Source organism: Miscanthus floridulus, chromosome 1 (assembly GCF_019320115.1).
Source record: "Miscanthus floridulus cultivar M001 chromosome 1, ASM1932011v1, whole genome shotgun sequence".
In the NCBI taxonomy this organism is placed as follows: domain Eukaryota; kingdom Viridiplantae; phylum Streptophyta; class Magnoliopsida; order Poales; family Poaceae; genus Miscanthus; species Miscanthus floridulus.
The window spans coordinates 141,043,350-141,068,714 of NC_089580.1; the positions used below are offsets into that span (position 1 = coordinate 141,043,350).

A 25,365-nucleotide genomic window follows, 5' to 3' on the forward strand; every position below is an offset into this window, starting at 1 on the left:
CATCCAGACTACTAATTTCAGGACTTCTTCGCCACAACGGTTTCTTCGATGACCATTTGGCAAAGCTTCAGCCATAGCCGAAGCCGCTTCAGAAGCACCGTCAAGCAGTCAAGCTATGCCTATACTCAACTGCTCTGCCAGGCGAGTTAGCATGCAAGAACACTTCACCGGACGCATTGAAATCAACAAGGGTTCACCATTTCAAAGGGAAATAAAGCACAGATAGATCCCATGGGCAACAACCAAGCCATACCATCACAGAGGTGCAAACGAAACAAGAAGCTGGGTACAACGACGACTTATGATGAGGGTTCAGGCACACGATTTGCCCTGAAATTTAGAGACAGATTACGGCCCTGTGCGGGACGGGAGGGTTTGCCACATAGAAATCAACCATGCGCACAGAGCATTGCACGGGGTACACACACACACACACACAAATGAAACGACAACAAAGGTTGTTCACGATTCAGACATAGCATGCAGCGGGGCAGGGGGGGATAACTTGGTGAGCGCTGCTAACATGGGCATCAGTTGCCGCCAAACAGGTAGCCCAGGGAGGAGCCACCGCCAGGAGCAGCGTGGACCACCGCCAGGAGCAGCGTGGACCTTGGTCGAAGGACGATCCTGAAACCATTCACAAACACACAACACTATCAGTTAACCAGGTCCAAGACTTAGTATATGACACGGTTGCGTTGCATAACTGGTAAATGAAGAAACAAGGTTTGGTTTCCCGGGAGTGATTAAGCAAGCCAGGTTCACCTGCTTTCTCTGTTATATATAGAGTTTGCAACATTGTTCATATATGAATCTGTAGTTTTGAATGAAACTGCAATAGGATTCATAATTCGGTATTCCCTGGTATGAGGATGAGGATTCATAATTTGCGCCCTTGTATTGCCCAATCAGATTCCGCATCATGACACAACTATGGGTATGTTTGGTTCGGCAGGTTCTAGCTGATAGTTTATGGAAAGACATGGTCTGACTGTTTTCTTAGGGACAATTAATTTTTTGCCACTAACAAGGTGTTAGCATTTAGTGTTGATGATAAAATGGTACATGCTTCATGATTGATAGTCCAAACATTCAAGACTTCAGGATGTAGCACAACAGGTCAACAACCCCACAACAATCAAGACTCAGTACGCTTTAAAAAGCAATATACGTGATTGTAAGTCTTTACATGAACATAACTCTAGCGGGTTGTTAGAATAAGTACATACATTATGTGACAATGCAACACTAACTACCATACTGCTTTCCCATAACATGATTATACCTCATCTTAACATCCCACAAAATATGACATCATTTCTAAGCATATCAATGGATGATGGCAACAGTAAATATGTAAAACAAAGTCTTATGTGAAATGAAAAGAACGTAAACTAGCATACCGTAAGGAAGTTCCCGGTGTTCTGACCATCAGCCCTGTGGTAGTTATTGGTTTGGCTGGTAACCCCAGCAGCAATCTGCTTGTTCACATCAGCCTTTGCAGCAGGTGGTTTCTCAGCAGGTGGAGCACTTGCAGCTGGTGCCACTGCCGGTTTGGGGGGCTCATCGCTTCCAAAGAGGTAGCCCAGAGAACTTTGACCACCACCGGCGCTACCACCACGGCTCATCTTGGTTATTGAAAAGAGAAACTATACAAGGATTTAATCAGGTACCAAGCATTATTTCAACACACATTGTACAAAGGAACAAGAGAGACAATGCAAATCGATTTCATTTCAAGGACTAACAGATAAATACTGGAAATATCGAAGTCTATTTGGATCTGCCAACAACACTTGGTGAGGATGTAGATCCGCCGCAGCCAGGGGCACCGGGGAGGGGATACCCTGCGGATCGACGGCGGTGGCTAACAAACGCCAACAGATCCGCGTCTACCGACAGGCAGCGGAGGCTCGGAATCCAGAAATGGGCGCGGATCTCACATCGCGGCTAGATTCAGGAGCTTACGGCGCAAATCAGGGCAGGGAAACGAGACGACGGACCGAGGATAGAGCGGGCAAAGGTGGGAGGGCCTTACCGAGAGGCAGCGGCGAGGAGATGGATGGCGACCGGCGGCGGGATCGGCGGGGTCGGTGGGACTGCGGCTGCTCCGGCTCTCTCTCGCTTCTGCGCTCAAAATGGAGAGGCCTGCGGCTGGTTTTGTATACAAGAGGGGACGGTGGGCCCAGGACCCCGGGGATGGATGGGCCCAGCACCTCCAGCCGGCCGTCCGATCTCGCCACTGACGGTGGAGATGGCTCCGGGCGCCCGCGTGAAGGGGGAGGAGACGCTCCTCGATACTCCCTGCCGGCTGCTACGGCCGGAAACGCATAATGGTTTTTTTTTCTTTTTTTCGAAATAAAAACACGCATCGGCATAATGGTATTCAATAGTTGCTGCCTCGGTTTGCAAACGTATAACGTTTGCCACCCATGCCCATCAAAAAAAAAGAACGTTTGCCACCCATGCTATTTTCCAGCAAATATCTGACATTGCATAATCTCCATTTATTTCTCAAATATTCATATGAATTTTCTAGAAATATGAAATTTAGCATTCACATGAAGTTGGAAAAACACCCCGTATTCCAAAGAGCTCGAATGACACCAAGGAAAGCACAGTAGACTACCCATCCACAGCCATCAACCTGTCCCTTGTTTTTCATTTCATGCGGATGGCAAAGGGAAATTCACCCTACTGTAAGATGTGATGTGATTGCTTCCAGAACGGTGAAATGCTTTGAACTAAATCACACAGATCAGATCCATGGGAGCTTTAAACACACCACAAATTCACCATCGTTGTAAAAATTACATAAGGCAGGCGTTTGATACACTTCGTGAATCGTGAGTATACATAATAAACACCAGCGATTATGGGTTCTGTGCGGGAAAAGGGTAGGAGGGGTCAAGTCAAATAACATGCACGAAGCTACAAATCACAACAAAATGCCCTTGTTTCCCCTGCAGTAGCACATACCAACTTCCCGTTACAAAGTAAGGATACACACACAGCTACCCCTTAGCTAGTCGTCCTAGTGTACATGGAAGGGGGTGAAAGTGAAACAACTAAAATGTCCTGGAATACTTCTTGATTTCGAACAGGATGGAGGATATGGACACCAGGTCCTTGTTGAGGGCAGAGCTGCCGTTGATCCTCTTGACACACTCGGTGAGCCTGGTGTAGTATAGCAGGAGCTGCGCGAGCGCCGCCCTCAAGATCTCCATCCCGCACAGGAAGTTGCTGAAAGATGTGATCACATCATAGTGCATCAGCTCGATCGCGGCCTTGTACCGGCTCGCGAAATCCTTTACCAGAGGCTCAACTTCGGCAATGCTGGCCTTCTCCGAATTCGTAGCCGTTTCATCCGCTGATACAGTTTTCAAGGATGAAATGTCATTCGAAAGTAAGAAACAAAAAAGGCATACAGTTGCCAAGAGATCTCAACTCACCTGGACGAGATTTGACGAATTTGATCAAACCACTGAACTGCTCCAGGAGCAACTCTTCCTGCAGAAATATGCATGCATCGTATCAAGAAACTTCGGTAGAGTTTTTTTAGGAAATGCTAGTGTATTATTAATGCGTACAAGAAATTGGACATGACATGAACGTCACAGAAGTCCTTGAATGAACAGAGACAAACTGCAGCTCCCTCTAACGTCATTAGCATTAAACACATGAATTTTTATGTGTTGCCACTAGGTAATAGCAGTCAATGGGCTTATCCTAGTTTACTTTGTACAAATTTGCCATATTTCATTCTGTCACGAAGCCTTGGCAGTCGTATAAGAAGCCAATACCCCAAGTAGATTTATGTATTTATTTGTTTGAACTCTGGAAGTTCCACCAGCAAGCTAGAGAAATGCAGTAAGTAGTATTCTGCCATACGTTCAAGCTATATTCATTTCAAAAAAAAAAAAGGAAAAAGAAAAGAAAGATGTTCAAGCTATAAAACTGCATACCACATATATTGCGATGTTGCTCTTAAGAACCTCCTCGAAGTGTTGTTGTGCCTTCCCACCCTCAGTTCCAGCTTCCTTTATGTTGATGATAAGGTTAAATTTGAATAAGGCAATTGTAGTATCATTTTATAAATTTCTAACATACTGGGAAGTTATTATAACAGAAAAGGTTGCCATTTAAAATCAGGCCGAGAATTTCTACCTTTAAAATGGAAATTGTTAAATCATAGTTATTTATCAGAAAAATAGTTTGCAACTTCGGTTTAGCAAACATCTTGGCCAACTTAACAAGCAAGTCCTCAATTGCCATCCGCAATCACTCCAAATTTAAATCAAGCTGCACATAGAAGCCAAAATTTGAAATTTCGATGAGCTACAGAGTGTACTTATGGCATGCGGTGTGGGTGAAAGAAATTCTGCAGACAGTAAACAATTTTGTTTATGTGATCAACTAACCTGACCGTCCCCATGTTCAACATTGAGATGAGCTAGAGAAGCCGTAAATTCAGCATATCTCCTTGTAACATAGTGCGGATGGACATCATCCTCCCAAAGAGTCTTAATATTTGCATTTCGCAAGCTGTTCAAATGCAAGTCGGACACCATCTTGAAGCGAGGCCAGAGTGACATATTAACCTGTCCATTGTCCATAAATTGTGCTCTGTCATTCAAAATAATGGAAATGGAGCAGAGGAAAGACTCACATAAGGAGCTAAGAATGGATTCAGAACTAACCTTGTCTAGGTAAGAGTCCAAACATGGGATTCGCCGCTTAAACATGATGAGCTGCACAAAATACACATTCCATTGAGATTTAGCTAAATATAGACCAGCTGCTTGCACCAGTTTATGCACTAAATGAAAGCAAATAAATTTTCCGATTAAATATAATGTTTAAAAAGAAACACAAAAAAATACAAAAAAAAGGGTAGATTTTCAACTACATGGGACTGTAAGACAATCCAATACATACAGTTTAATCTACTGTCTCAAACTAGGTGAAAACTGATAGCTTCCAACCAACCAAACAGAGAAATTGGATGGGTGAATCAATATCTACCACAAAATTGATCACAACTCACAACCACTGTGAACAGAAAACACAATTGTCCCCGGCTTTATTCTTAATAAGACATATAAATGTCGATATCACTAGCTGTTCCATCATAAGGTAAATCAAAGTTCACCTGGTGCTGATGAATTATTCTGATCATAAGCATTATGCCAATTGCATCATAACAGTTCAGGAGTACAGCATTGAAATGTTCATCTACAACTTGAATCGGTCCTCAGGGGGCAAAACAGAAATAGACAACTAAAATTAAAAATCATTTGCAGTCAGCATAACAGAAAATATGCTAATCTTTCTACAGAACTTAAAAAGACCCTAATATGCTCCTTAATGGGGAGAATTATATTATGATGAAAATAAGAAACTCGGCTTAGTGATATGGTAGCTAAAAAAACTCATAGATAATGCAACTAATCAGATCCTATTTTTTCTCCTCACTCATTGGATGTATGCATGAAACTTTGATACATGTATCACGCATATGAGATTGATACATTAATGCAATTGGTATGTTTGGAAAAATAGTGCATGAAAGCAATATTGGACACGCAAGGTAAGGGCAACATGCTAGCAGTTAAATATAGGTGTACTCTGCACAAGATAGAAATAAAAGTGAAACAAACTTGATGGAAGCAGGATGAAATACCTGCAAATATATCATGGAATATGGATTCTTCGCCAAAGAAATCATCAGTAAACAGGTATCTGCAGTTTGTTTATATATGTCACACTAGCACTTTATCATCATGAATATAATAAAATGTGGACTAGATGGCAACCCAAGGCTTACTCTGAAGTGGCAGTATCAATAAGAAGTTTCTGCAAGCTTCTGAAAAGAACTTCATATGAGTATTTATGTGACTTCGCTTCAGCTATATGAGGTATCAATGCTGGCTGATCGATTTCCTGGTATAATAAAGAAAGCGAAAAACAGAACTTACACTGCTATGCTTGGTACTTGGTAGTTTGAGCAAATAAATCCTTCAGCAACAATATACAGTTCAAAAGATTAAAAATAAATAAATGCAAGACCACATTGCAATAAACCAATAAAAACTGCTTTATCTCAAATCTTTAAACAGTTATATTATTATAATTACTACCGCTTCGTGGGTGTAAGTACAGATACAGGCAAGCTGAAACTACAGATATGTAAATAATCGAACAGTTTGGTTTGAGCATAATGGCCTAATGGGCTATGCTCTGATGGCAAATGCTAAACTTCTATTGGCAAGCTTTGTCCACAAATTAAACATCTTATTAACAGGTGGAAAGTTCTAATTAGTTGCCACTACCACAATAACTGAGTTAAGCTCCCACTACCATGATTGAGCCACTTATGAACTTCAAAGCTCTGAACATTATGTCATTATCTGAATGGAAGTGGTAATAAGTTCACCTTTAAAATGTTTATTCGTTCACCCAGAGCAAACACTGAAGGACGGGTTTTCAGAGGTTCTTTTCCAATGGAGAAAATGAAGCCGGTGCTTCTGGTTTCAATACCAAGCAAGTCGGTGGAAGTTGCTATGTCCATCTGTAGTTTCTCCAACGCTTGTATGTAAGCCCGAAAATGTGCACTTAGCACCTGAAAATTGGTAGGAATAGCAAAAAAATCTAAAAAACGTCAAACAACTAAAGTTGGTCATGCACACATGTATAGGTCTTTTATTGTTCACTTTTCTGCTACATGGTAGCAGACTTACAGAGTTTCAAGTGGAAATTAGAACAACGCTGACGTATATGAAGGTTGGTGCCAGAAAACTAAAACAAGTAATTAGCACAGGAGCAGAAAGAAGCAAAGGCAGGCAGGAACAGATGCCAATGCTCCAGGTCCCAAATTGGGTAAAGTGGTATATCCTCAACCCCCAAGTGAAGCAGTCTATTCAAACACATAGCAACCCCCTCTTGCTTTGATGAAGAGAAGTTTATAGTCTAAGTTTGAACCCTTAGGCATTAGCGGTCAGCGGTGAAACCAAAAAGAGAGGGGGCGTTAGGAAAAGGTTTTAGCAACAACGCCCCCCCCCCCCCCCCCCCAAAAAAAAAATTGCAAGCCCAATACGCAACACCGACCCTCCAAGTCCCAATAGGAGGCTGCTGGGAAGGCGCACAGTCACAATGCCGCTGCACAGCAGGCTGATCCATAAGGATTGATTGAACCTTCTCATCTCACTTCAGAAAAGCATGACACAACCAAAGGGATAACAGCTAGCAAGGTAGGGTGACTGTGGAGGCAGGTGTGCAGTGATGGATGGTAGCTTGCCTTCAACAGCAATTGATGAAATCACGAGTCATGGCACCAAACAAGTGCAACATACTGAAGTCAATCCGCAGTCTGGTGCTTCTCGTGCTCAGCCTCAGCAAGTCGTGTGGATGAACTAAGCCCATGTTTATCCCAAATTCAGTTCTCTATTTTCTTAATTAATGCAAGGATCTGCAAGTTGTGTATATCTACAAAGCATGGTTAAACAAAAAGTAAGACACAGACACTTTATTCTTTTTACCAGAAGATTGAAGGTACTGGGTACATTTTGTGATGTACAAGGGCAAAATAATTTGGGCCATCAAAATGCAAGTGTTTTGGTAGCCAAATGTGGTCTACATTGCCAAATGCGGGATTGTAATCTTGATAACTGGTTCCACTATTTTTTTGACCCGAAAATGCAACAGGAGAGACCCCCACTGTAAGAGATTTTTATTAATTTTAAAAAAGAGGGAAAAAACTGTACAAATTAAAGAGGGCTAAAAGAACTAAGCCACACAACCAGCAAGGGGGCAGGAGAAAAACTAGTTCCACTATTGTTAGTACTTTCTACTTTTGGAACTGCAAGCATCATAAGAAACCTCCACACTACCTACTACCAAATGCAATAAGAAGACTGCTCAAAAATCAAAACACAATTGGACAAGGGGGTTACGTTGACTGTGTGGTACTCATTCAGATCACATTGCCTTTAACGTGAGATTCACCTTATTCATGGTGTCAATATACGCCGCACGAACTTCTGCATATATCTCCTTAGCATGTTCCTTAAGGAAAATTATCGTGTACCTGCATTTGGATAGCGTTATGGCCAAAAGTTAGAAATTACACAAAAGAACATAATAACACAGATACAGCACATAGCTATGAAATAATTTAACCACACGGGCTTCTGCAACATTCGAAAAATTTTATATTCGCACAATAAAGGTATAAATAGTAGCTAGCTATTAAAAATAGGCCGGCAAATAAACTGGTGGAATGATTTGTTGAATGGTTCACTAATCCAACCGGTGGTTCATAAGCCAAACCTGGCAGTTTGTTGATACAATGTTAGCATTTAAATATGTAATTCATACTTGTCAACAAATGCTACCACTTAAGGTTTTTATTCTCCACATAGACAACAAGATCTAAACTTTAACAAGCTATCTGTCAAGTTTTTGTTCAGTCCTCCATGAGTAAGACACTACTGATGACAGCCTATGCATGGTTACCGAAAATAGTAGTCTGACTTTTCCATAGGTATATGTAGACACACATACTATCACCACAATCTAATGCGCCTTTGATGCAACCTCCCATACCACCATTGTCTGTAATGTCCCTACAGATATCTTGAGGTGTTTCTGAGACCTTTGTACATGAGCCTACATGTATGAGTGGTTTCCATAACCATAAGGAATGATGCGGAACTTTCTCCACAAGTTAAAGTTGGTAATTTAGTAGGATTTTATACCACAAACAGATGAAACGACCTACATTTTTACAGAGTTGAAGATTATGTAGTACAGATGAATCTCTACTATTTCTAAACCGAGTGATTCTGTGGTCCGTTTACGGGCCTGGGCTGATTTGCTTTTGTCTGTCTGTTTTGGTCCTCGGCCAATTCTTCATCACCATCCATGTCTCCTCCAAGCAGTCTCAGCCACTGCCTCTCCTCCTTCCCTACGACCGCTACACTGAAAAGATCTGCGCCACTGCCCGTTGCCCTGCAGCCTACCCTTTCCTTCTTCATGAATCATGATTATGAGGATGCGCCATCTCAGAAGCAGCAGTGGCATGAATTATAATATTGAAACCATTATTTAGTTCACAGAACTTTGCAGAGACATGGTGAGCGAGACAGGTACTGAAAACAGAAACAACAGTACAAGGCTACAAGCCAAATAGGTGTTTGATAAGAAAAATTGGCATACTTGTATTTAAGAAGAACACTCTGCTGTAGAATCTGAATATTAGTCTTTGGTTTTCTCAAGGCATAGAACTTTTGGATGACAAACTCGAAAATCTGCATGAAAAGTTGGACATGCATCAATAACTCTCTGCTGTAGCCTTATACTATTTAAGAAGAACACAGATAAATAATCAGTGAGGAAAAGGTCCAATCATAGATTCCATTATAACTGCCATGTATTAATGCAAATTAAACGAAATATCAAAAAATCATGCTTATTCATGATAGTGTATTAACTAGTATGGCTATTATGGGCTATTATGGCTTATAAGTGACACTCTCCGATAGTAATCCATTTGGTTGCAAGATATTTTGCTGCTCACACTTCACCATGTACGAACATAGTGAAGATAAAAATTCAAAGAACAGCACAGGAACTCTAATCAGAAAGGTTTGATAACTCATTATCACTCCAGATCATAGCATCTCACTGCAACTAATTGTCCATCATCACTTGCATATAACAATTATAAGTTCCTCATCCAGCAAAGAGATTGCAAGTTGGAACTTGTAGCTATGTGCCACTGGCCCTAGGCTTCAATTGTCAGTGACATGTGTTACCCAATTCATATACTACTGCAGTGCTACTAAGTTTGTTCCCTTTTCAATATGACTTAGATACATATGGCAAGTTTACCATATGATCTGTCAGTTAACAACCATCATGCATCAAGACAGCAAGATGCACTAGCTCTGATAGTCACATCATGGTGACAAAGCATAGACATGGGAAACCACAGAAGGAAAATAAATAAAGTGGGTAGATGATTGGCCAACAGAACTTAAGAACCAACAATTGTTTTTCAGACCTTTGAGACAGCTTTCTGTCGTAGTCTCTCAACCTCAGGCTGAACATCTTTTAGAGCCTTGGACGATTTAACCATGGGATCAGCATCAATGAATTTGAATTTTTTGCTTAGTCTCAAGTGTTTTCATAAATTCATCATTGACCTGCATGGTTGTTGAATAGAATATTTTCATGTCTATTAAAGAAAAGCTCATGAACACTGCTCCAACTATAGAAGAAGCTATGCTGGTGGAGCAACATGGTAAATCCGTGTGGCTTGTTTTTTTCTCTTAACGTAATCCATGTGACTTGTGATATGTCAAAACTGACAAAGAAAGTCTTGTATAGGTAAAGAAAAACAGTGAAAGATTGAGCGAACCAATATATGCAACAGCAAAAATAATGTCACCAAAACAGATACAGTATCATCTAAGATAAGATATGCTTCACTAGTAAAATGGTAATTTATAGGTTTCTTAGAGAAGCAAAGGGATAAAATAAATGATCCCATCATTTAAATTTAACACACTAACCCAAATAGCAGAAAGTTGCATTATTCTTATTCGTTGCAAATGAATGCTATACTAATTCCAGAAAGGACTTTGATCATAGAATAGAATAAACTAAATCAAATCAACACTGTAAAAATAAACACAAAAACCAGTAATGTCGAAAGCTGGCATAATTAAAGAGTGTAAGTAATAACCTCTCCATCAACAATTATGTCAATCATTCTTGGAGGTACTATTATATCCTCAACAAATTTTGACAGTTTAGACTCTGCAGCCTGCAATTTGTTTTCCAAAAGAGAAGAGCCAACATAAGGATCATAAAGATAGCTGAACATGAAGAAAAGAAAAATATTATGCATAAAAGCTATGAATACTGGGACCATTTCGAAAATGAACTATTTATGAGTTCTGATGGACCAGAGGATAGTGCCTCCACTTGAAATATTATGGAACTATTGCTTCATATGATTTTAAGACATCTCATTTCTAAATTCTAATAAATGTGAGCCAGAAAGCAAAATTGTGTTATATGTGATAGTAGCACTTATACTTAGTCATTGGTAAACATAACACCTAATAAGAAACATCATCTAATCTAATATTTTCCTAACCATGTCACTTTCGTAGTTGCGTGCACAGACTAGAACACCAGCTAAAGGGATAAGAAAGGTAAACCATAAAACATGGGAGATGGACAACATCATGTCCAGCATAAAGCAGCCTTAACAAAGGAACTAATGGCAAATGAAACCTAAGAATGAAATATACAATATATGCAGTGAACCAGACCTTACGATTTTTCAGCTTTAATCCCATGTCCATAGATTTCTCCTGAAGGACCTTTATCTCCGAACTTATGGAACCAATTTCTGTCTACCACAGAAGTCAAAACATTGAAATATGACTTAGTAAAGAAAGGAGGGCCAGCATTTTTTATCTAAAGGTGCATACATACAGAGAACCAGTAAAGCCTGAATAGTCTGGCATTAAAAAGGGTATTTTCCATTACATTTAAAACAAATTATAAGTCTCGAACCATTAATAATCCAGAAAAGGTGTCATCCAGAGTACATCACTGAATCCGTTAAATGGACCACATAAATTGAAATTACAATCCTTACATAACTCATGGAATGCAGAAGATAAAATGCAGAACGTGTTGTGCATAGCTCCATCTCTATTATAGTTACTACATGACATGTTCAATGTAACAATCTAAGTTCAGAAACAATTAATTGAACTGCTAACAAAAAAAAATGCATAGCCCAAATTTGACATAGGTTGTGCACAGCTACTCTCTTGGCTATCCAGCATGTACGGGAATGTCTCATGTAGTATTAACACAAAAAAAAGGGATATGTAATTACCTGGAATCCAGTCAGAACCGTTTCCATTTGTGACAAAATATTGTCACAATCGTGAATTTGATCATGCAGAGAAACTAGATTTTCACTTTCCTTGATGTAATCCTACAAACAAAAGGAAGACGGAACTTCTTAATGCCAAGACAGTAACCACTAGTGATTTCTTTTTCAGCAGCGCTATGAAATCTCAGCAGTCCCAAGTCCATTGTCTACAACATAACTTCACTGCTCTTGAACAACTGTTTGGTGATTCAGCATAAAATATTGATTAAGAGAATGATCATATCAATTCAACATAAAGTTATTCAACAAATCAGGTTGAGATTCTATCAACATTTTAATTGCCCAAAGCATAATTGGCATTAACTACTTAACAAAAAAGAGATAAGTGATAACAATGCCTAAAACAATCACCTGTATAGAATCCAGCTCGATTTGGCGTATGTTATTCTCGACGCCTTTTGTGTATTCACGCAGTTTGATGCCATTGGCCAGAATGTTTGCGACTTCCTGCGTATGTTTAGAATGAAAACAACAGTGATCATCAAGAAAGAGGCAAGGGAACATGTTTCATACAGTGTGCTGGTACCCAAACATTGCGGCAAGCTCAAAATGGCAGCAATGCAATCCACTTACTTCAAGGTCTCAGTAAGGAGTAAGCTGACTATCTAGTACTATACAGATATCATATATTGTAAGCTGGAGTAAAACACGACACCTGATCATTCTTGCAGTTGTCAAGCTCCTGCTGCAGCCCCTCCAGGGACTCGTCGTCACTGGCAACGATGAAGCAGCGCACACTTTAGAATTGCAGTGGTAGAACGATAGGGACAGCAGACAGCACACGACGCAATCCGAGATAGAAGAGCTGGCGATCGTAGTACCTGGTGACTTCCTCGTCGAGGGCGAGGTCGCCTACGAAGACCCCGAGATCAAACCTGTCCTTGTGCCCGTCGAGGGTCTCCGCAGCAGGGACGGCCGCCATCTCGGGTCGGAGATCGCCGGGGCGGACGGCGGACGGCGTCGGCCGGCCGGCTGGCTGACTAGCTCCGATCTAGATCTGCCACCGGTAGCGGGGACGAGGGCTGGGATCGGATCGGACGGGTCCCCGGAAAATGGAGGAGACCCGGACGACCTGTCGTCGGGTGGGTGGGAATTGGAACTTGGAAGGATGTGTTGGGTTGCACTTGGGCCTGTGGTCTGTGCCCGTATCTAACTGCAGACCACGCGGCCAGTTAATTCTTCCGGCCCATATAACCGTATGCTTAGTTAACATATTTGGCCATTTCAGCCCAAGTTCTTTTTTTTTCTTTTTGGTCTTGATGACTGAATTTAATTTTCTCTTTTTTCTTTCTTGTTTATGCCTCATTTTAGTTTGTTTATTATTGAATTTTAATTACTTTTTGAAAAATATAGTGTAGACACAGTTCTCACATACATGTACACAAGCTCATTTTTATGAATGCACGCACACGTCCTGACTCTATGAGTACTTTTGAAAAGGTTAATACGACAGGTCTCAAAGTTGACGAAGTTACTATAGGAACCTCACGATAGATGGGCATGTCGCCTAGCATTGTCAATTTTCTGGTGTTGATGTTTTTCCTAGCGGCTATGATTATACAACACGAATGTAGTAGATTAGATTGTAGTACACGAGAGCCACAAAGTTTAATAGACCAGATAACATATGGAATGTTTTTAATCGAAAACATGTTTATTTCTTTCCGTAGTTGGTTTCTTTCTCTCTTTTTTGTTAGCTTATATATTATAAAAAACATATAACATTGCATGTGAACTAATGCAACACCAAATTTTAACATCATAGACTAGTGGAACATTCAAAACATTTTAACAAAATATCATATGAAAAATACTATATGAGTAATAAATAGGTGGACTAAGCGTAGCTTAGTTAGTTAAGCTGCCTACCCGGCATCCATCGATGGATAATTCCAAAGTACAGATGCTAAGAAGCTTCAAATTTGTCGTTACTTAACTTGAGAATAGTTTTAACAACTGTCACAACGAGATTCACTTTGAGATATACAAATTTGAAGTTTTCAGCAATAATGTAACCAACACTGGTGTCAGCTACTCAACTCGCTCATGACATGGGCGTGGAGACCACGCAACTTGGACACTAACGAATAGCTTGAGCACCTCAAGGCTCCAGTGCTTAGCTAAAAAAAAATTACGATGGTGCCTAACTGCTGCCTGCTTTTCTTCTATATGATTTAACAAATACATTTTTTTATGAGTGAACGACAAAGTACGCTTTAGTTGATCAACAGAACAAATAATGGCATAATGTTGTTACCAATTCTGCATTTGTGTACTCCCTCAGTCACTCAGTCACTAAATAACTGCATATCTCCCGTTCTGAGGAGTCAAACAAACTTAGGTAGTTAGGTTTGACCAAATCTATATGAAAAATACTAAGATATTCAATATCAACATCAAATAATCATCATTTGGTTAATCTCATCATATATTTTATACTAATCTTATTTAGAGATACAAATGTTAGTACTATTTTTTAGTCTAATCAAACTTGATATATGTTAAAAAAACAACATCCAGGACCATACCACCCCCACAAAAGCACATGGTAGATAGAACTCCTAGATAGATGAGTGCAAAGAAGACATGAGACGAGTCGTCGATCAAACCAAAGTGTCCTGAGCATACCCGAGCAGTACAACTAGCGGTGCGTACGCAGTGTAACTACCTAGCAACAATGATGCCCCCGGATCTCCTAACACCCACCGGTACGGTCCCCCCAAGCCCAAACACATAATTAGTAGTAATCCATCTTTTCCCCCGAGCAATTAATGACTCGTGATTCACAGGACAGTGATCGATATTGCAATAATAACCCCCTCTCATCAAAAGAAAAACACCAACAACACCCGTTCGTTTGGCTGAATTCGGCTGAAAAACACGGTTCCGACTGAATTGTTGTGAGAGGAAAACACTGTTTTAGCTGAAAAAAGCTAAATAAGCCAAAACTTAAGGTCAGCTGAATGGTGATGCGCATGTATTCATTTCAATCCACTCCAACATATGTGGATTGAAGGGGATACACGTATATCCAAACGAGAACTTAGAGTACTGTACATCGATCTCTTCTCATAGGAGTACGCCGATGGATCGACAAGCATGACAGATGTGCAGAGGTCACTCACAGAAACGGGACAGCACAGCCTACGCAGCCACTCTGCAAGTTCAAAATACACCGTAGGGTGGGTTGTGCACTCCACCGATCAAACCACTGCTCCTTTGCCTCCTCGTTGCAGTAGCCACGAGAAAATCATTTTTATGTTCGCTTGGCTGATAAGCCATGGCTGAAAGTAGTGTTTACTGATTTGTTGTGAAAGAAAAATACTGTTCGTTGGCTGAAAAAATACTGTCGCTGCCTGCCTGCCTGCCACAGTGCCACGTGATGAACCTGAACCAGCGCATGCCATGACTGACCTCAGTCACAGTAAGACAGAATCGTGCCCACCATCATATTCTTTCAGCGTTTGTTTGATCCACACACGTAGGACTAGAAGCAATAAACTGCTCAGACGTCAGACAATGCAAATCCGGCGCTGCACATGCTCCTCCGGCACACCGCCCCGACTGGCCGACTCCGAGAGCAAGAAGAGGAATCAGGAATGGATCAGAATTGGCCACCGAGAGATGGAGGAAGACGAAACTGATCCAGCACGTGGCCCGACGTGGACACCCAGCAGACTAGCAGAGCTCGATCGCCATGTGCCAGCCGGCTGCTGCGCCTTATCTCTGCCCGGCCTTCGACAGTGGTGGCGGTGAAAACCTGGGATGGGAAGCAAAGCATCCCTGCCCTTGTTCCGGTCCACGCTAGCTCAGCTGAAGACCTGAAGCTGAAGCTGAACCCGGTCTCGGTGGATGAGGCTGACGATGATGGCGATGCATGCCTGACAGCCACCACATGCCCGTCGCCCACAATCATAAGCCCAGCCCACATGGCCTGTTCACCGGGACTCCAGGAGTATCGCATTGCATGCATCCTGCTGGTGCAGGGCCAGCCACGCCCGGCCCCGGCGCCCCCCTCCCCCGCCCGGCCGCCCTTCATAAATCCACGGCCGGCGCCTGCCTCTTCTCTCTCATCACATAGCTGAGCTGCCCACGAGCAACCGAATCCACCCACAGACCATTGCATGCATACTCCGTACACTCTGCTCTGCACGCCGTACACTCTTCTGCCTGCCAAGTTCCTCCTGGCATGAGGATAGGATATAAGTACATCCTAGATAGCCCCTCAATGGCGCCAAGTCCGATCGAGGTGATCAATCCATACCTCGGCTTCAAAAGGAGCTAGCTTCCTTAGCTTTCCAGAGCACAAGAACTAGCCAAAAATGCCGACTAGAATGGCAAAGGCCTTCTTCTCCCAGGAGGCGACGGAATTTGGCAGCCAGATGGGGTGCATGGCCACCATGTTCCAAATCTTCGACCACCGCCGCCTTCTCACCGGGCGACGACATGGTGACTGCCCTGGAACCATGGACGAACTGACTCCAGCAGCAGCAGGTACTTCGGCTCTGCTACTTTTTCATTACTACTTTGCCATCTGTTCCCCCCCGACTGAAGAACCCATCCATCCTTGCATACAAAAAAACAAAGTTCAAGAAGCCATCAGTCGACCAACTGAACTGTACCATTATAATAGTGCTGGAAGTATAAGCTGTAGGGTGCCAAACAAAAGTAGTTTAAAATTTTATTTCATGTTGAATGTAGTACAAGGCAAAAACAACGACTCTTTATTGGGAAGTACATGAACAAGAACAATGATCACCCATGGTATAGTACAAGCTGCAGGCGTGCAACTTCACTTCACACATATAAGATAGCAAAAGCCAAGACCCAAGAGTGTCATGAAAAACTACATGGTAATAAAAAAGTTCATGCAAAGGAAATTGATTGTACGATCATTTTGTATTTCATTTCAGGCATTTCCATTTTTCTCCATCAATTCATTTTTTCCTGATTACCTGCATCACCCTGCTTTAAGCATAATATAAACTATACTTCTCGAATATTAGTTCTAATTCATTGTGTTTCTGTTGTCCAGGCCATACTCTGCCAGTTAGCAGCACGCAAGCCCCGGTGCAAAGCACAGCTAATCCAAACATCACTGTGGTAATTTTAATCAGTTCTTTTAACGGCAAAGAATTCAGATATAAATATAACTAAAGCCCTGGTTGGTCAGCCCTGGCTCTAGATTTTGGGTTCCTTGAACAAACTAATTTAAACTCGATTTGAATTAATTGCGTAGGAGAAATCATTCAGCAAAAACAAAAGCGTGACTGAGAACAGCACCCTCTCAACGGAATCATCGAGAGCATCTTCAGCTTCGTTGTCCTGCTCTTCATTATCATCCCTGAACAGCGGCAAACCAGCACAGCAGAAGCTCCCTTGCATCAACGAGAAGCCTGTGGTAGGAAGGAGTAGGACAATGAGGAGCTCACGAAGCTTCAAGTCTTCAGATACAGAGGTCAAATCCAAACAGCCAAAAACTGAATTTAGAGATGTCGTGATGGACTCCATCAACCAGGACTCTCGTGTCCTGGCCATCAAGACCAAAATGATGGAACAGAGAGATAGACTGCACAAAGAGTCACCAAGGCCACTGCTTATATCCAAATCAACGACAGATGGAACTTATGTGATTGCTATTGATAGGAGCAATGTGCCTCCTGCATATGTCAATGAATCTAGCAGGCGGCCACGCTTATCATGTGATGATCGACAGCTGCTGCTGCAGGCAGAAGCTCAAGACAGCAAGATGCCTTCATCCAAGCTCAGGGATCTTCCTAGGTTGTCCTTGGACAGTAGGGTTGAGTCTGTCAAGTCAAGTTTGCATCTGAAGAACTTTGGTTATGCAAGAACCGATGACAGTCTCATTGATAATTTGAAATACCAAGAATCCCCGAGCCATCAGCGGGCCAGTGGTGTCATTGCAAAGCTCATGGGATTGGAAGAGACTCTTGATGCCCCTGGGTCTGCAAGACCACACAGACCAGACCATCACACTCAAAATGGTCACCTGTCACACACCTCCAGGAGTATCTGCCATGACCTCAGTCCATTGCAGCGAAAGATTCAGCCTACGATACTGAAAGCCAAACCTTCTCCGAGAATTGTCCCTGAAGCTGCACCTTGGAAGCAGCAGAAGACAAGTACAACTAGATATTATGCTAAAGAAGGGTCAAGTTCTACATCCATAAACGATAACGTAGAGAGAAGGCTCAGCAATCTCACATCGCCGGAAAGTAATAAGGATTTGAGGGTTATTAGGATACTCGGAGAATTACACGCAAAACGGAGTGATTACAGTGCCAGATCACTGACCACTCAGAAGGCAGCCGCTGGACAAACCAATAGTGCTCAAGACTTCCAGTCTCCAGTTGTGATCATGAAGCCGGCAAGAGGTATCATGAAACAGAATGCTTCAGTTGCTACCCTTGCAGGGACAAAAGTCCACAGAAAGTTGCGGCATGAAGAGCGCCCTTTCACCATGAAGACTGAGAACAGTGACAGGACGAAGACCCATTCTCACAATCAAAGAGCTTGTTCCAGGCGAGAGGAAGATGTGGGCAGCACAAGTTCACCAAAGCCTCCTAGAATTTTGAGCCCAAAACTTGTGCAGAAGTCAGACTGTGGAAGGATCTCTCAGCTGACAGTTCCACTGATGTCCCCAACCAAGACATCCAAAGAAGTATCTCCAAGAGGCAAACTAAGATCAAGGGCTTCACAATCAAATAGCATCTGTGGCCATGATAAGGCCATGATTCCTGAAAGCAAAATCAGTTTATCAAAGCAGGTTGATACGAGCATTATTAATTATTCAAATACGCTTAATGTCAACACATCATCCATCCATCAAAGCAATACAACTTCAACATCGAATTATGAGGTACAAATAAAGATTAATATATTTCCATGGCAAAGAACCTACTATTGATTGTAATTGTTTCATCATTTATTATGTACATCAGTTAGTGACTACTGAAAGACTATTTTTTTTTCCAGGAAACACGTATCCTATGTACTGACAAGAACACCCATCCACTGGAGAACATACGAAGTCCTGTATCAGTCCTTGATGCCACATTCTATCAAGATGTGATGTCGCCTTCTCTGAGGAGCATATCAAATTCTTTCAAAAGTGAGAACTTTATTTGTCAAACCATTCTTCACAACTCTGAGCATTATACTTGGGTTTCAATCAATCTAGGAAACCATATTGTTTGGCACATGACAAGCATACTTAACTGTAGCATATCAGACATTCATAACAAGCAACTGGTAATCAATGCAACCAAATGTAGCTCGTTGTCTAGCAAACTGGGAAGAACCACAGTAAATTGGCAGCGACAGTAGAAATGCAAGTGCTTGCTTGTGCCAACCAGTTAAAGAGCATCAATTCTTCACTGCCAGTAGTAGTTCATGTCTGCACCTAACATCTTCATGGAGCCCCCACATGTTACAATTGCCCATACAGGGACATGATATATGTTTGGATTGCACATATACTTATGTAGATGAGCCTAAAAGAATAACTGATTTTCTATCTGGATTGGTTGCTTTTAGGTTGTTCTCGGAGCCCCCACATGCTTGCTGTATTGGTCGATCTAGCCCTTAATGCTCAACTAACTTTTTTTTTTCTTTACTTGTTCAGATGTTGCAGCACTTACATTGCATGAGTGCTGGAACTCAATAAGCCTCCCTGACACACCAACATTGAAGAAAAGTAGCGAGAGTAACCACAGAATACCAGAAAACATGAAAGCCCTCATCCAAAAGCTTGAGCTCTTGCAATTGTTGAGTGATGAGGCTCCAAGAACAAATGACAATTCGTTAATACTCACTGCCAATAAAGACCGTCATTATATTTATGAAATACTCTCAGCATCGGGTCTCTTGCACAACGAACTGAACTCCAGGATCATGCCCTGCTTGTTCCAGCAGCCATGCTACCCAATCAATCCAGGGCTTTTTCTTATCCTTGAACAAGCAAAACCAACTGCAGGAAAGCTTCACCGCAAACTAATTTTCGATCTTGCAAACGAACTCATTGCTAAGAAAATATACAGTGTCAGTTCAGTGAGACAACCATTGCAATTCATTCAATGCAAGAAATCAAGCGGATGGCATCTTTTCAAGGAATTATGCTCAGAGATTGAAATTCTCCGGTCTGAGGCCTCAACAATAAGATTATCTGAAGAGGAAGATGAAGACAGCAAGCTAGCAAAGAATGCAGTACGTGAAATGGGAAAATGGAAGAGTTTCGGTAGTGAGCTACAAGGGATGGTTCTGGACATTGAAAGATCCATCTTTAAGAATCTCATTGACGAAGTCATAAGTGGTGAAGACATGGGAAAGGTGTAATTTTGGCAGTGGAAGTACAAAGGGGAGTTGTCTTTGAGAAGCATATAGACTAAACAATTTTGTTGTTTTCCTGTTTTCCATGAAACTCACCTGATGGTAGAAGTGGTCCTGTTCGACTTACCCCATATTCAACTTGTTCGGCTTGTTTTTTCAGCCGGAACAGTATTTTTCTCTCACAACAATTTAGCTAGAACAGTGTTTTCCAGCCAGTTTCAGCCAAATTACAGACCAGCGAACGGGGCCATGTTTAGCAGCTGCAAAGAATAACTAGGTTGTACAAACATATATAAAGTTTCATGTACAAAGAATTAATCACATTAGAATATTGATAGAAGACACAAATATTACCGAAGAATAAAATTGTCCCCTTGGATATGTGAAGTCCAAATTCTTGCACCTATGATCAACTAAACCATCTGCCCAATTATTTAACCACCTGTGTGAGATAAGGTGATAGTTAGAAGCACCAGGCATCAGCATTGTTAGAAGCATCTTACATTCTTACGAGTTAGAAGTAACACAGGATTTCTGTGACAGATTGCAAATAAAACTCAGAGTGGGCTGGACCAAATGGTCCATTTTGGTATCAACTATCAAGATGGTAAATCAGCGGAATTGTACCAAAATCTCGTATTGGCTCTACATCAAATCTGGTTGGCACATTTGAACTTTGTTCTTAATAAAACATGGCTGGATTTTGTCAGTCTTTGGCTACAACCCAAATACACTTGCAAACTAATTGACACAAAAACTCTGTTTTTTTTATCTATGTTCGAAGCCTGCTTAACTGGGTATCTCTAGAGATAATTTGTCAAGTCGTCAGGACGAGGCAATATTCATCAAGCATTTGGAAGAAGGAAATGCTCTATATTTGAATGCCTTGAGTATTTTGGACATAAGGTAGTAAGAGCATGTGATTCCTAAGTTTGGAGATATCAAAACCTGAGCCCGATTCTTCATCCCTAAACAAATTACTTACATATCAGCAAAGACAGCACAATAGATTTTCTTGTCGCATCTCGTTTCCCCAAAAAAAATATTGGCATCACCCACCAAGCCCGCACGTCGGACACCGTAAGAACCTACCCCGAAAGTGAGGGTAGCTCAATGACATGCTCTACTAGAGTTGCTCTTCGCGATCCTCGCGGGGTGAGCACAACCCCCCCCCCCCTCACAAATCCTCCTCCGGAGCATTGCACAATCTTCTCGCGTGCTTCAACGGAGTCACAAGCCACCAAGCCGTCTAGGAGGTGGCAACCTCCAAGAGTAACAAGCACCACCGGCTTGCAACTCGATCACCTAGTGCCACTCGATGCAATCACACTAGAATCGCTCACTCACTCGATCGGATGATCACTATTAAGCACAAGTGAGTTAGAGGGCTCCCAAGCACACCTGCACAAGCCACCAAGCCTCGAGGGTGCTCAGCTACCAGCCCAAGGCCGGCCACCACTTCTATTTATAGCCCCATGGGCTAAACTAGCCGTTACCTCTTTACTGGGCCAAAATCGCAGCGACCAGACACGCCGGTCGTGATGACCGGACGTGCCAGGCCCTGCGTCCGGTCACTCCTGGACAACCACGTGTCCCGACATTTTAAAAGTAGCCATTGTCGCCAATGGCTAGCTCACGCTCGCGCCTACTCAGCGATGACCGGACGCACCTCTGCGCTAAGACCGGACGCACCTCTGCCGAGTCCGGTCGTTATACGCCCATGCACAGCACAGCAGACTAGCAGCACCGGACGCACCACCCTCGTCAAGACCGGATGCACCGACGCCAGCGTCCGGTCATTTCTAGAGAGGTCCAGAGAGGGCCAAACGACAACTGGACTCCGATGGCCACGACCGAATGCACACCTGCGTCCGATCCTTCTCTGCGCACCATGCCGGTCGAGGAACAGTGTTCCATCAGCATCCGTTCCTTCTTCTTCTCAGCGTTCAGTCATTGAACCGAGCCGTGTCGTTCTCTGTGCGTGATGACCGGACGTAGGGGGGAGAGTCCGGTTCCCCTGAAACTCATCCCTTTCTTCTCCAACTTCTTATCCTTTGCAAATGTGCCAACACCACCAAGTGTACACCACCATGTGTATGTGTGTTAGCATTTTCACAAACATTTTTCAAGGAGTTAATCACTCAATTCACCACGCCACTCAATCCTAACACGTATGTAAAGTTAGATCGCTCAAGTGGTACTAGATGACCGATATGCAAACAAGTTTGCCTCTCTTGATAGTACGACTATCTATCCTAAACCTGGTCATAAACTTCTCTACACACCTATGACCGGTGAAATAAAATGCCCTATATGTTATACCTTTGCCTTGCGCATTCCATTCCATCTCCTTCATTGTTGATACAACACATGCACCAACCAATCACCAAATGATATGATCCACTTCATATCATCACGTGACCGTATTGGTTCATCGATCTTGACTTCACTTGCTCTTCATCGTTGCCTCGGTCCATCGGCGCCAAGTCATCACTCAACTTTCCCTTCACACTTGCAACCGGTCCATCGAGCCAAGTCTTGTCTTGATCTTCTCCACATTGATCACATGACTCCATGTCATGTCTCATATGCAATGAGCTCCTTCACCACATGTGTGAGCTTTGCAACATATCCAAGCCATTTCACCTCCATGGCATAGGTTGCTCACACATGATGTACTTGTGGACTAATCACCTGTGTATCTCACTCAAACATATATTAGTCCACCTAAGTTTGTCACTCAATTACTAAAACCAAACAAGGACCTTTCAATCTCCCCCTTTTTGGTAATTGATGACAATTCTACAAAGATATGTAAATTAAGCACTTTTGGATTCATGTTGCTTGCCCAAGCAATTTTACCATGTGTAAATGATTTTGGACAAGTACCACAAATCCGAATTGGTAATATTAGCTCCCCCTACTTATGTGCTAGAGTGTTTGGTTTGAAGCTCGCACATATGCATAGATTAGAATTGTGGGAGAGTAATTACTATCAAATGATGCTAATATATATAGAATAAACCTTTGAAGCATGATACTAATCGGAGTTGCACTTTTAACACCATCCTTAGCACCATGAGTAGCTAGACAACAAATACACTAGAAACCCCGTGAGATCAACATTATAAGCAAGGTTCTAGTAGCAAGTGTAGAAATACAAGTCTAGCTACCATCCTATGCACTACCATCCTATGCATGCTAGTTATCAAATTATCATTCAAGTTCTATAACTAGCATATAATACATAAGCATGCATATCAAATTTAAAAACTTATGCAATGCAAGCAAGCACATGAATATACACATATCAAATGCAACCAATCAAAGTTCATGAGCTTGCTTCCCCTACTTGTGTGCTTCTCTTTGTCCAATAATTTTGATCATTCTCAATTCCTCAATGTTGCTCCCTCTTTGTCCATTGTCCATGTCCAAAACCCCAATTGTCATATCTTTGTCTCAATCTCCCCCCCCCTTTGTCATCAATTTCCATAAAAGGTGTGGATCTCTTGATACAAAGGGTTGCATTGGGGTAGATGGTTGACACTTGAATCTTGCATTTTTTGTGGACACTACCTCATCTGTTGGAATAACACCATTTGTATAGCTCTTGAGACACCTCCCCCTATATCATAGCATTGGTCATCTACTTGATAATCTTGATCTCTTGTAGGTGAGGGATGCATTCTTCATTTGATGATCACTTAAAGTTGAGGATCACTTGTGGAACCACCATCTTGTATGATTGATACCACATGTAGAAATGTGATACCACATGAAAGACTTTATTAGCATGGAACCACTTGATGGATTTGGTAATAAACACTATTTCTTGAATATTCGCTATCTTTATGAGTACCACTTGTAGGATATCACTTGTAAGTTAATCTAGACACCACTTGTGAATTCTTCTTATTTTGAGTCTAGATACCACTTGAAATAAACAAACTAGATATCCATTTGTACTGTTGTCTTGTGCTTGTACTCTTGTTACTATCATGAGCTTTTAATGTTGACTTGAACTAAATTGAGTTGCCTAAGCTTCCAAGTCCGGTTTGAACCAATGACAAGCTTCTTCACACATCTTGCAAGAGTTATCTTGCCAATGTTGTACTTGTCACTTATTAGCAATCCAAATTAACTCAAGTACTTGGGTTCACTAGCTCATGAATAAACTCATACACTACCACTAGATTCAACCAATCATTCAAGCAATAGTAGTAGGCTATGAATTTTAAAATTTCATTTGTAATGCATGATCCTATAAAGCATGTACTATATGCACTAACCGCATACTAGTTAGGGATGAAAATGACCATGCACATTACAATGATACCTTTGCTATCTTGGAGTAGAGGATATTCATTAGATTCCAATTAAGCTCCGCAATAGCAAGTTGAAATCCAACTTATAGCTTGGTGAAGACCAATATCAATATTTGAAATCCATTCTTCACCCATATGATTTGAGAACCACTAATGATCAAGTGTACTTTCTTGTTGTGGTTAGCTTGCTTCATTTCTTGATCAATGCTTGCATGAGAGAACTATTTAGAATACTACTTGAATTGTCATGACTAGCTCTCTTTTGAGTGTTGCTTGCTTTTTAGATCAATCCTTTTGATTTGCTTCAACTAAGCACCTCAAATGTTCCTTAGATCACCACTTCTATTTTAGCCTTTCAAGTACCACACTTGGTTTATCTACAAAAGGCGGCAAGTCCCTACACTAGGAAGAAGTGATCTCTCTTCAAAGAACCATTCTAGATACTCACTTGAATTGACTTTGTTTGATTGATTCAAGTGATGGACTTAATTTGGTGCGAATAACCTTAAATCCTTCTAAGTCATTTTCTTTCTAATTGTTTAAGTCCTTTTCTTTTTACCAAATGATTTCCAATTGTCACTAGGACTTGAACTTTATCTTTATCTTGAATTTGATCTTAATCTTCACTTTGAGTACCAAATATGTGCCAAGTACACTCCACAATCAAATGGCCTTGTACTCTTTGCTTGTAATGTTTTTAGATCATCTCAA

At 41.7% G+C, this 25,365-nt stretch overlaps 1 protein-coding gene and 2 pseudogenes across 1 annotated transcript; 1 reads left to right on the forward strand and 2 right to left on the reverse strand.

The window, feature by feature from the left end:
• Positions 1 to 271: 271 nt before the first annotated feature.
• On the reverse strand, positions 272 to 2,195 carry LOC136495745 (protein SPIRAL1-like 1; annotated as a pseudogene).
• A 579-nt stretch (positions 2,196 to 2,774) lies between these two features.
• LOC136542557 (vacuolar protein sorting-associated protein 52 A-like) lies at positions 2,775 to 13,057 on the reverse strand (annotated as a pseudogene).
• A 2,914-nt stretch (positions 13,058 to 15,971) lies between these two features.
• On the forward strand, positions 15,972 to 20,497 carry LOC136495753 (protein LONGIFOLIA 1-like). Its single transcript, XM_066491598.1, has 5 exons — positions 15,972 to 16,474; positions 17,016 to 17,083; positions 17,220 to 18,860; positions 18,977 to 19,112; positions 19,626 to 20,497. Exons 1-5 carry the CDS (start codon positions 16,303 to 16,305, stop codon positions 20,333 to 20,335), a joined length of 2,727 nt encoding a protein of 908 aa, XP_066347695.1. The 5' UTR covers positions 15,972 to 16,302; the 3' UTR covers positions 20,336 to 20,497.
• The last annotated feature ends 4,868 nt before the right edge of the window (positions 20,498 to 25,365 follow it).

What these genes read in the sequence shown, in the direction of transcription:
- LOC136495753 (XM_066491598.1), top strand. Translation starts at nt 16,303, where the DNA reads ATGCCGACTAGAATGGCAAAGGCCTTCTTCTCCCAGGAGGCGACGGAA. An exon ending in ACTGACTCCAGCAGCAGCAG is followed by an intron (nt 16,475 to 17,015) that starts GTACTTCGGCTC and finishes TCTGTTGTCCAG; the next exon opens with GCCATACTCTGCCAGTTAGC. An exon ending in CTAATCCAAACATCACTGTG is followed by an intron (nt 17,084 to 17,219) that starts GTAATTTTAATC and finishes TTAATTGCGTAG; the next exon opens with GAGAAATCATTCAGCAAAAA.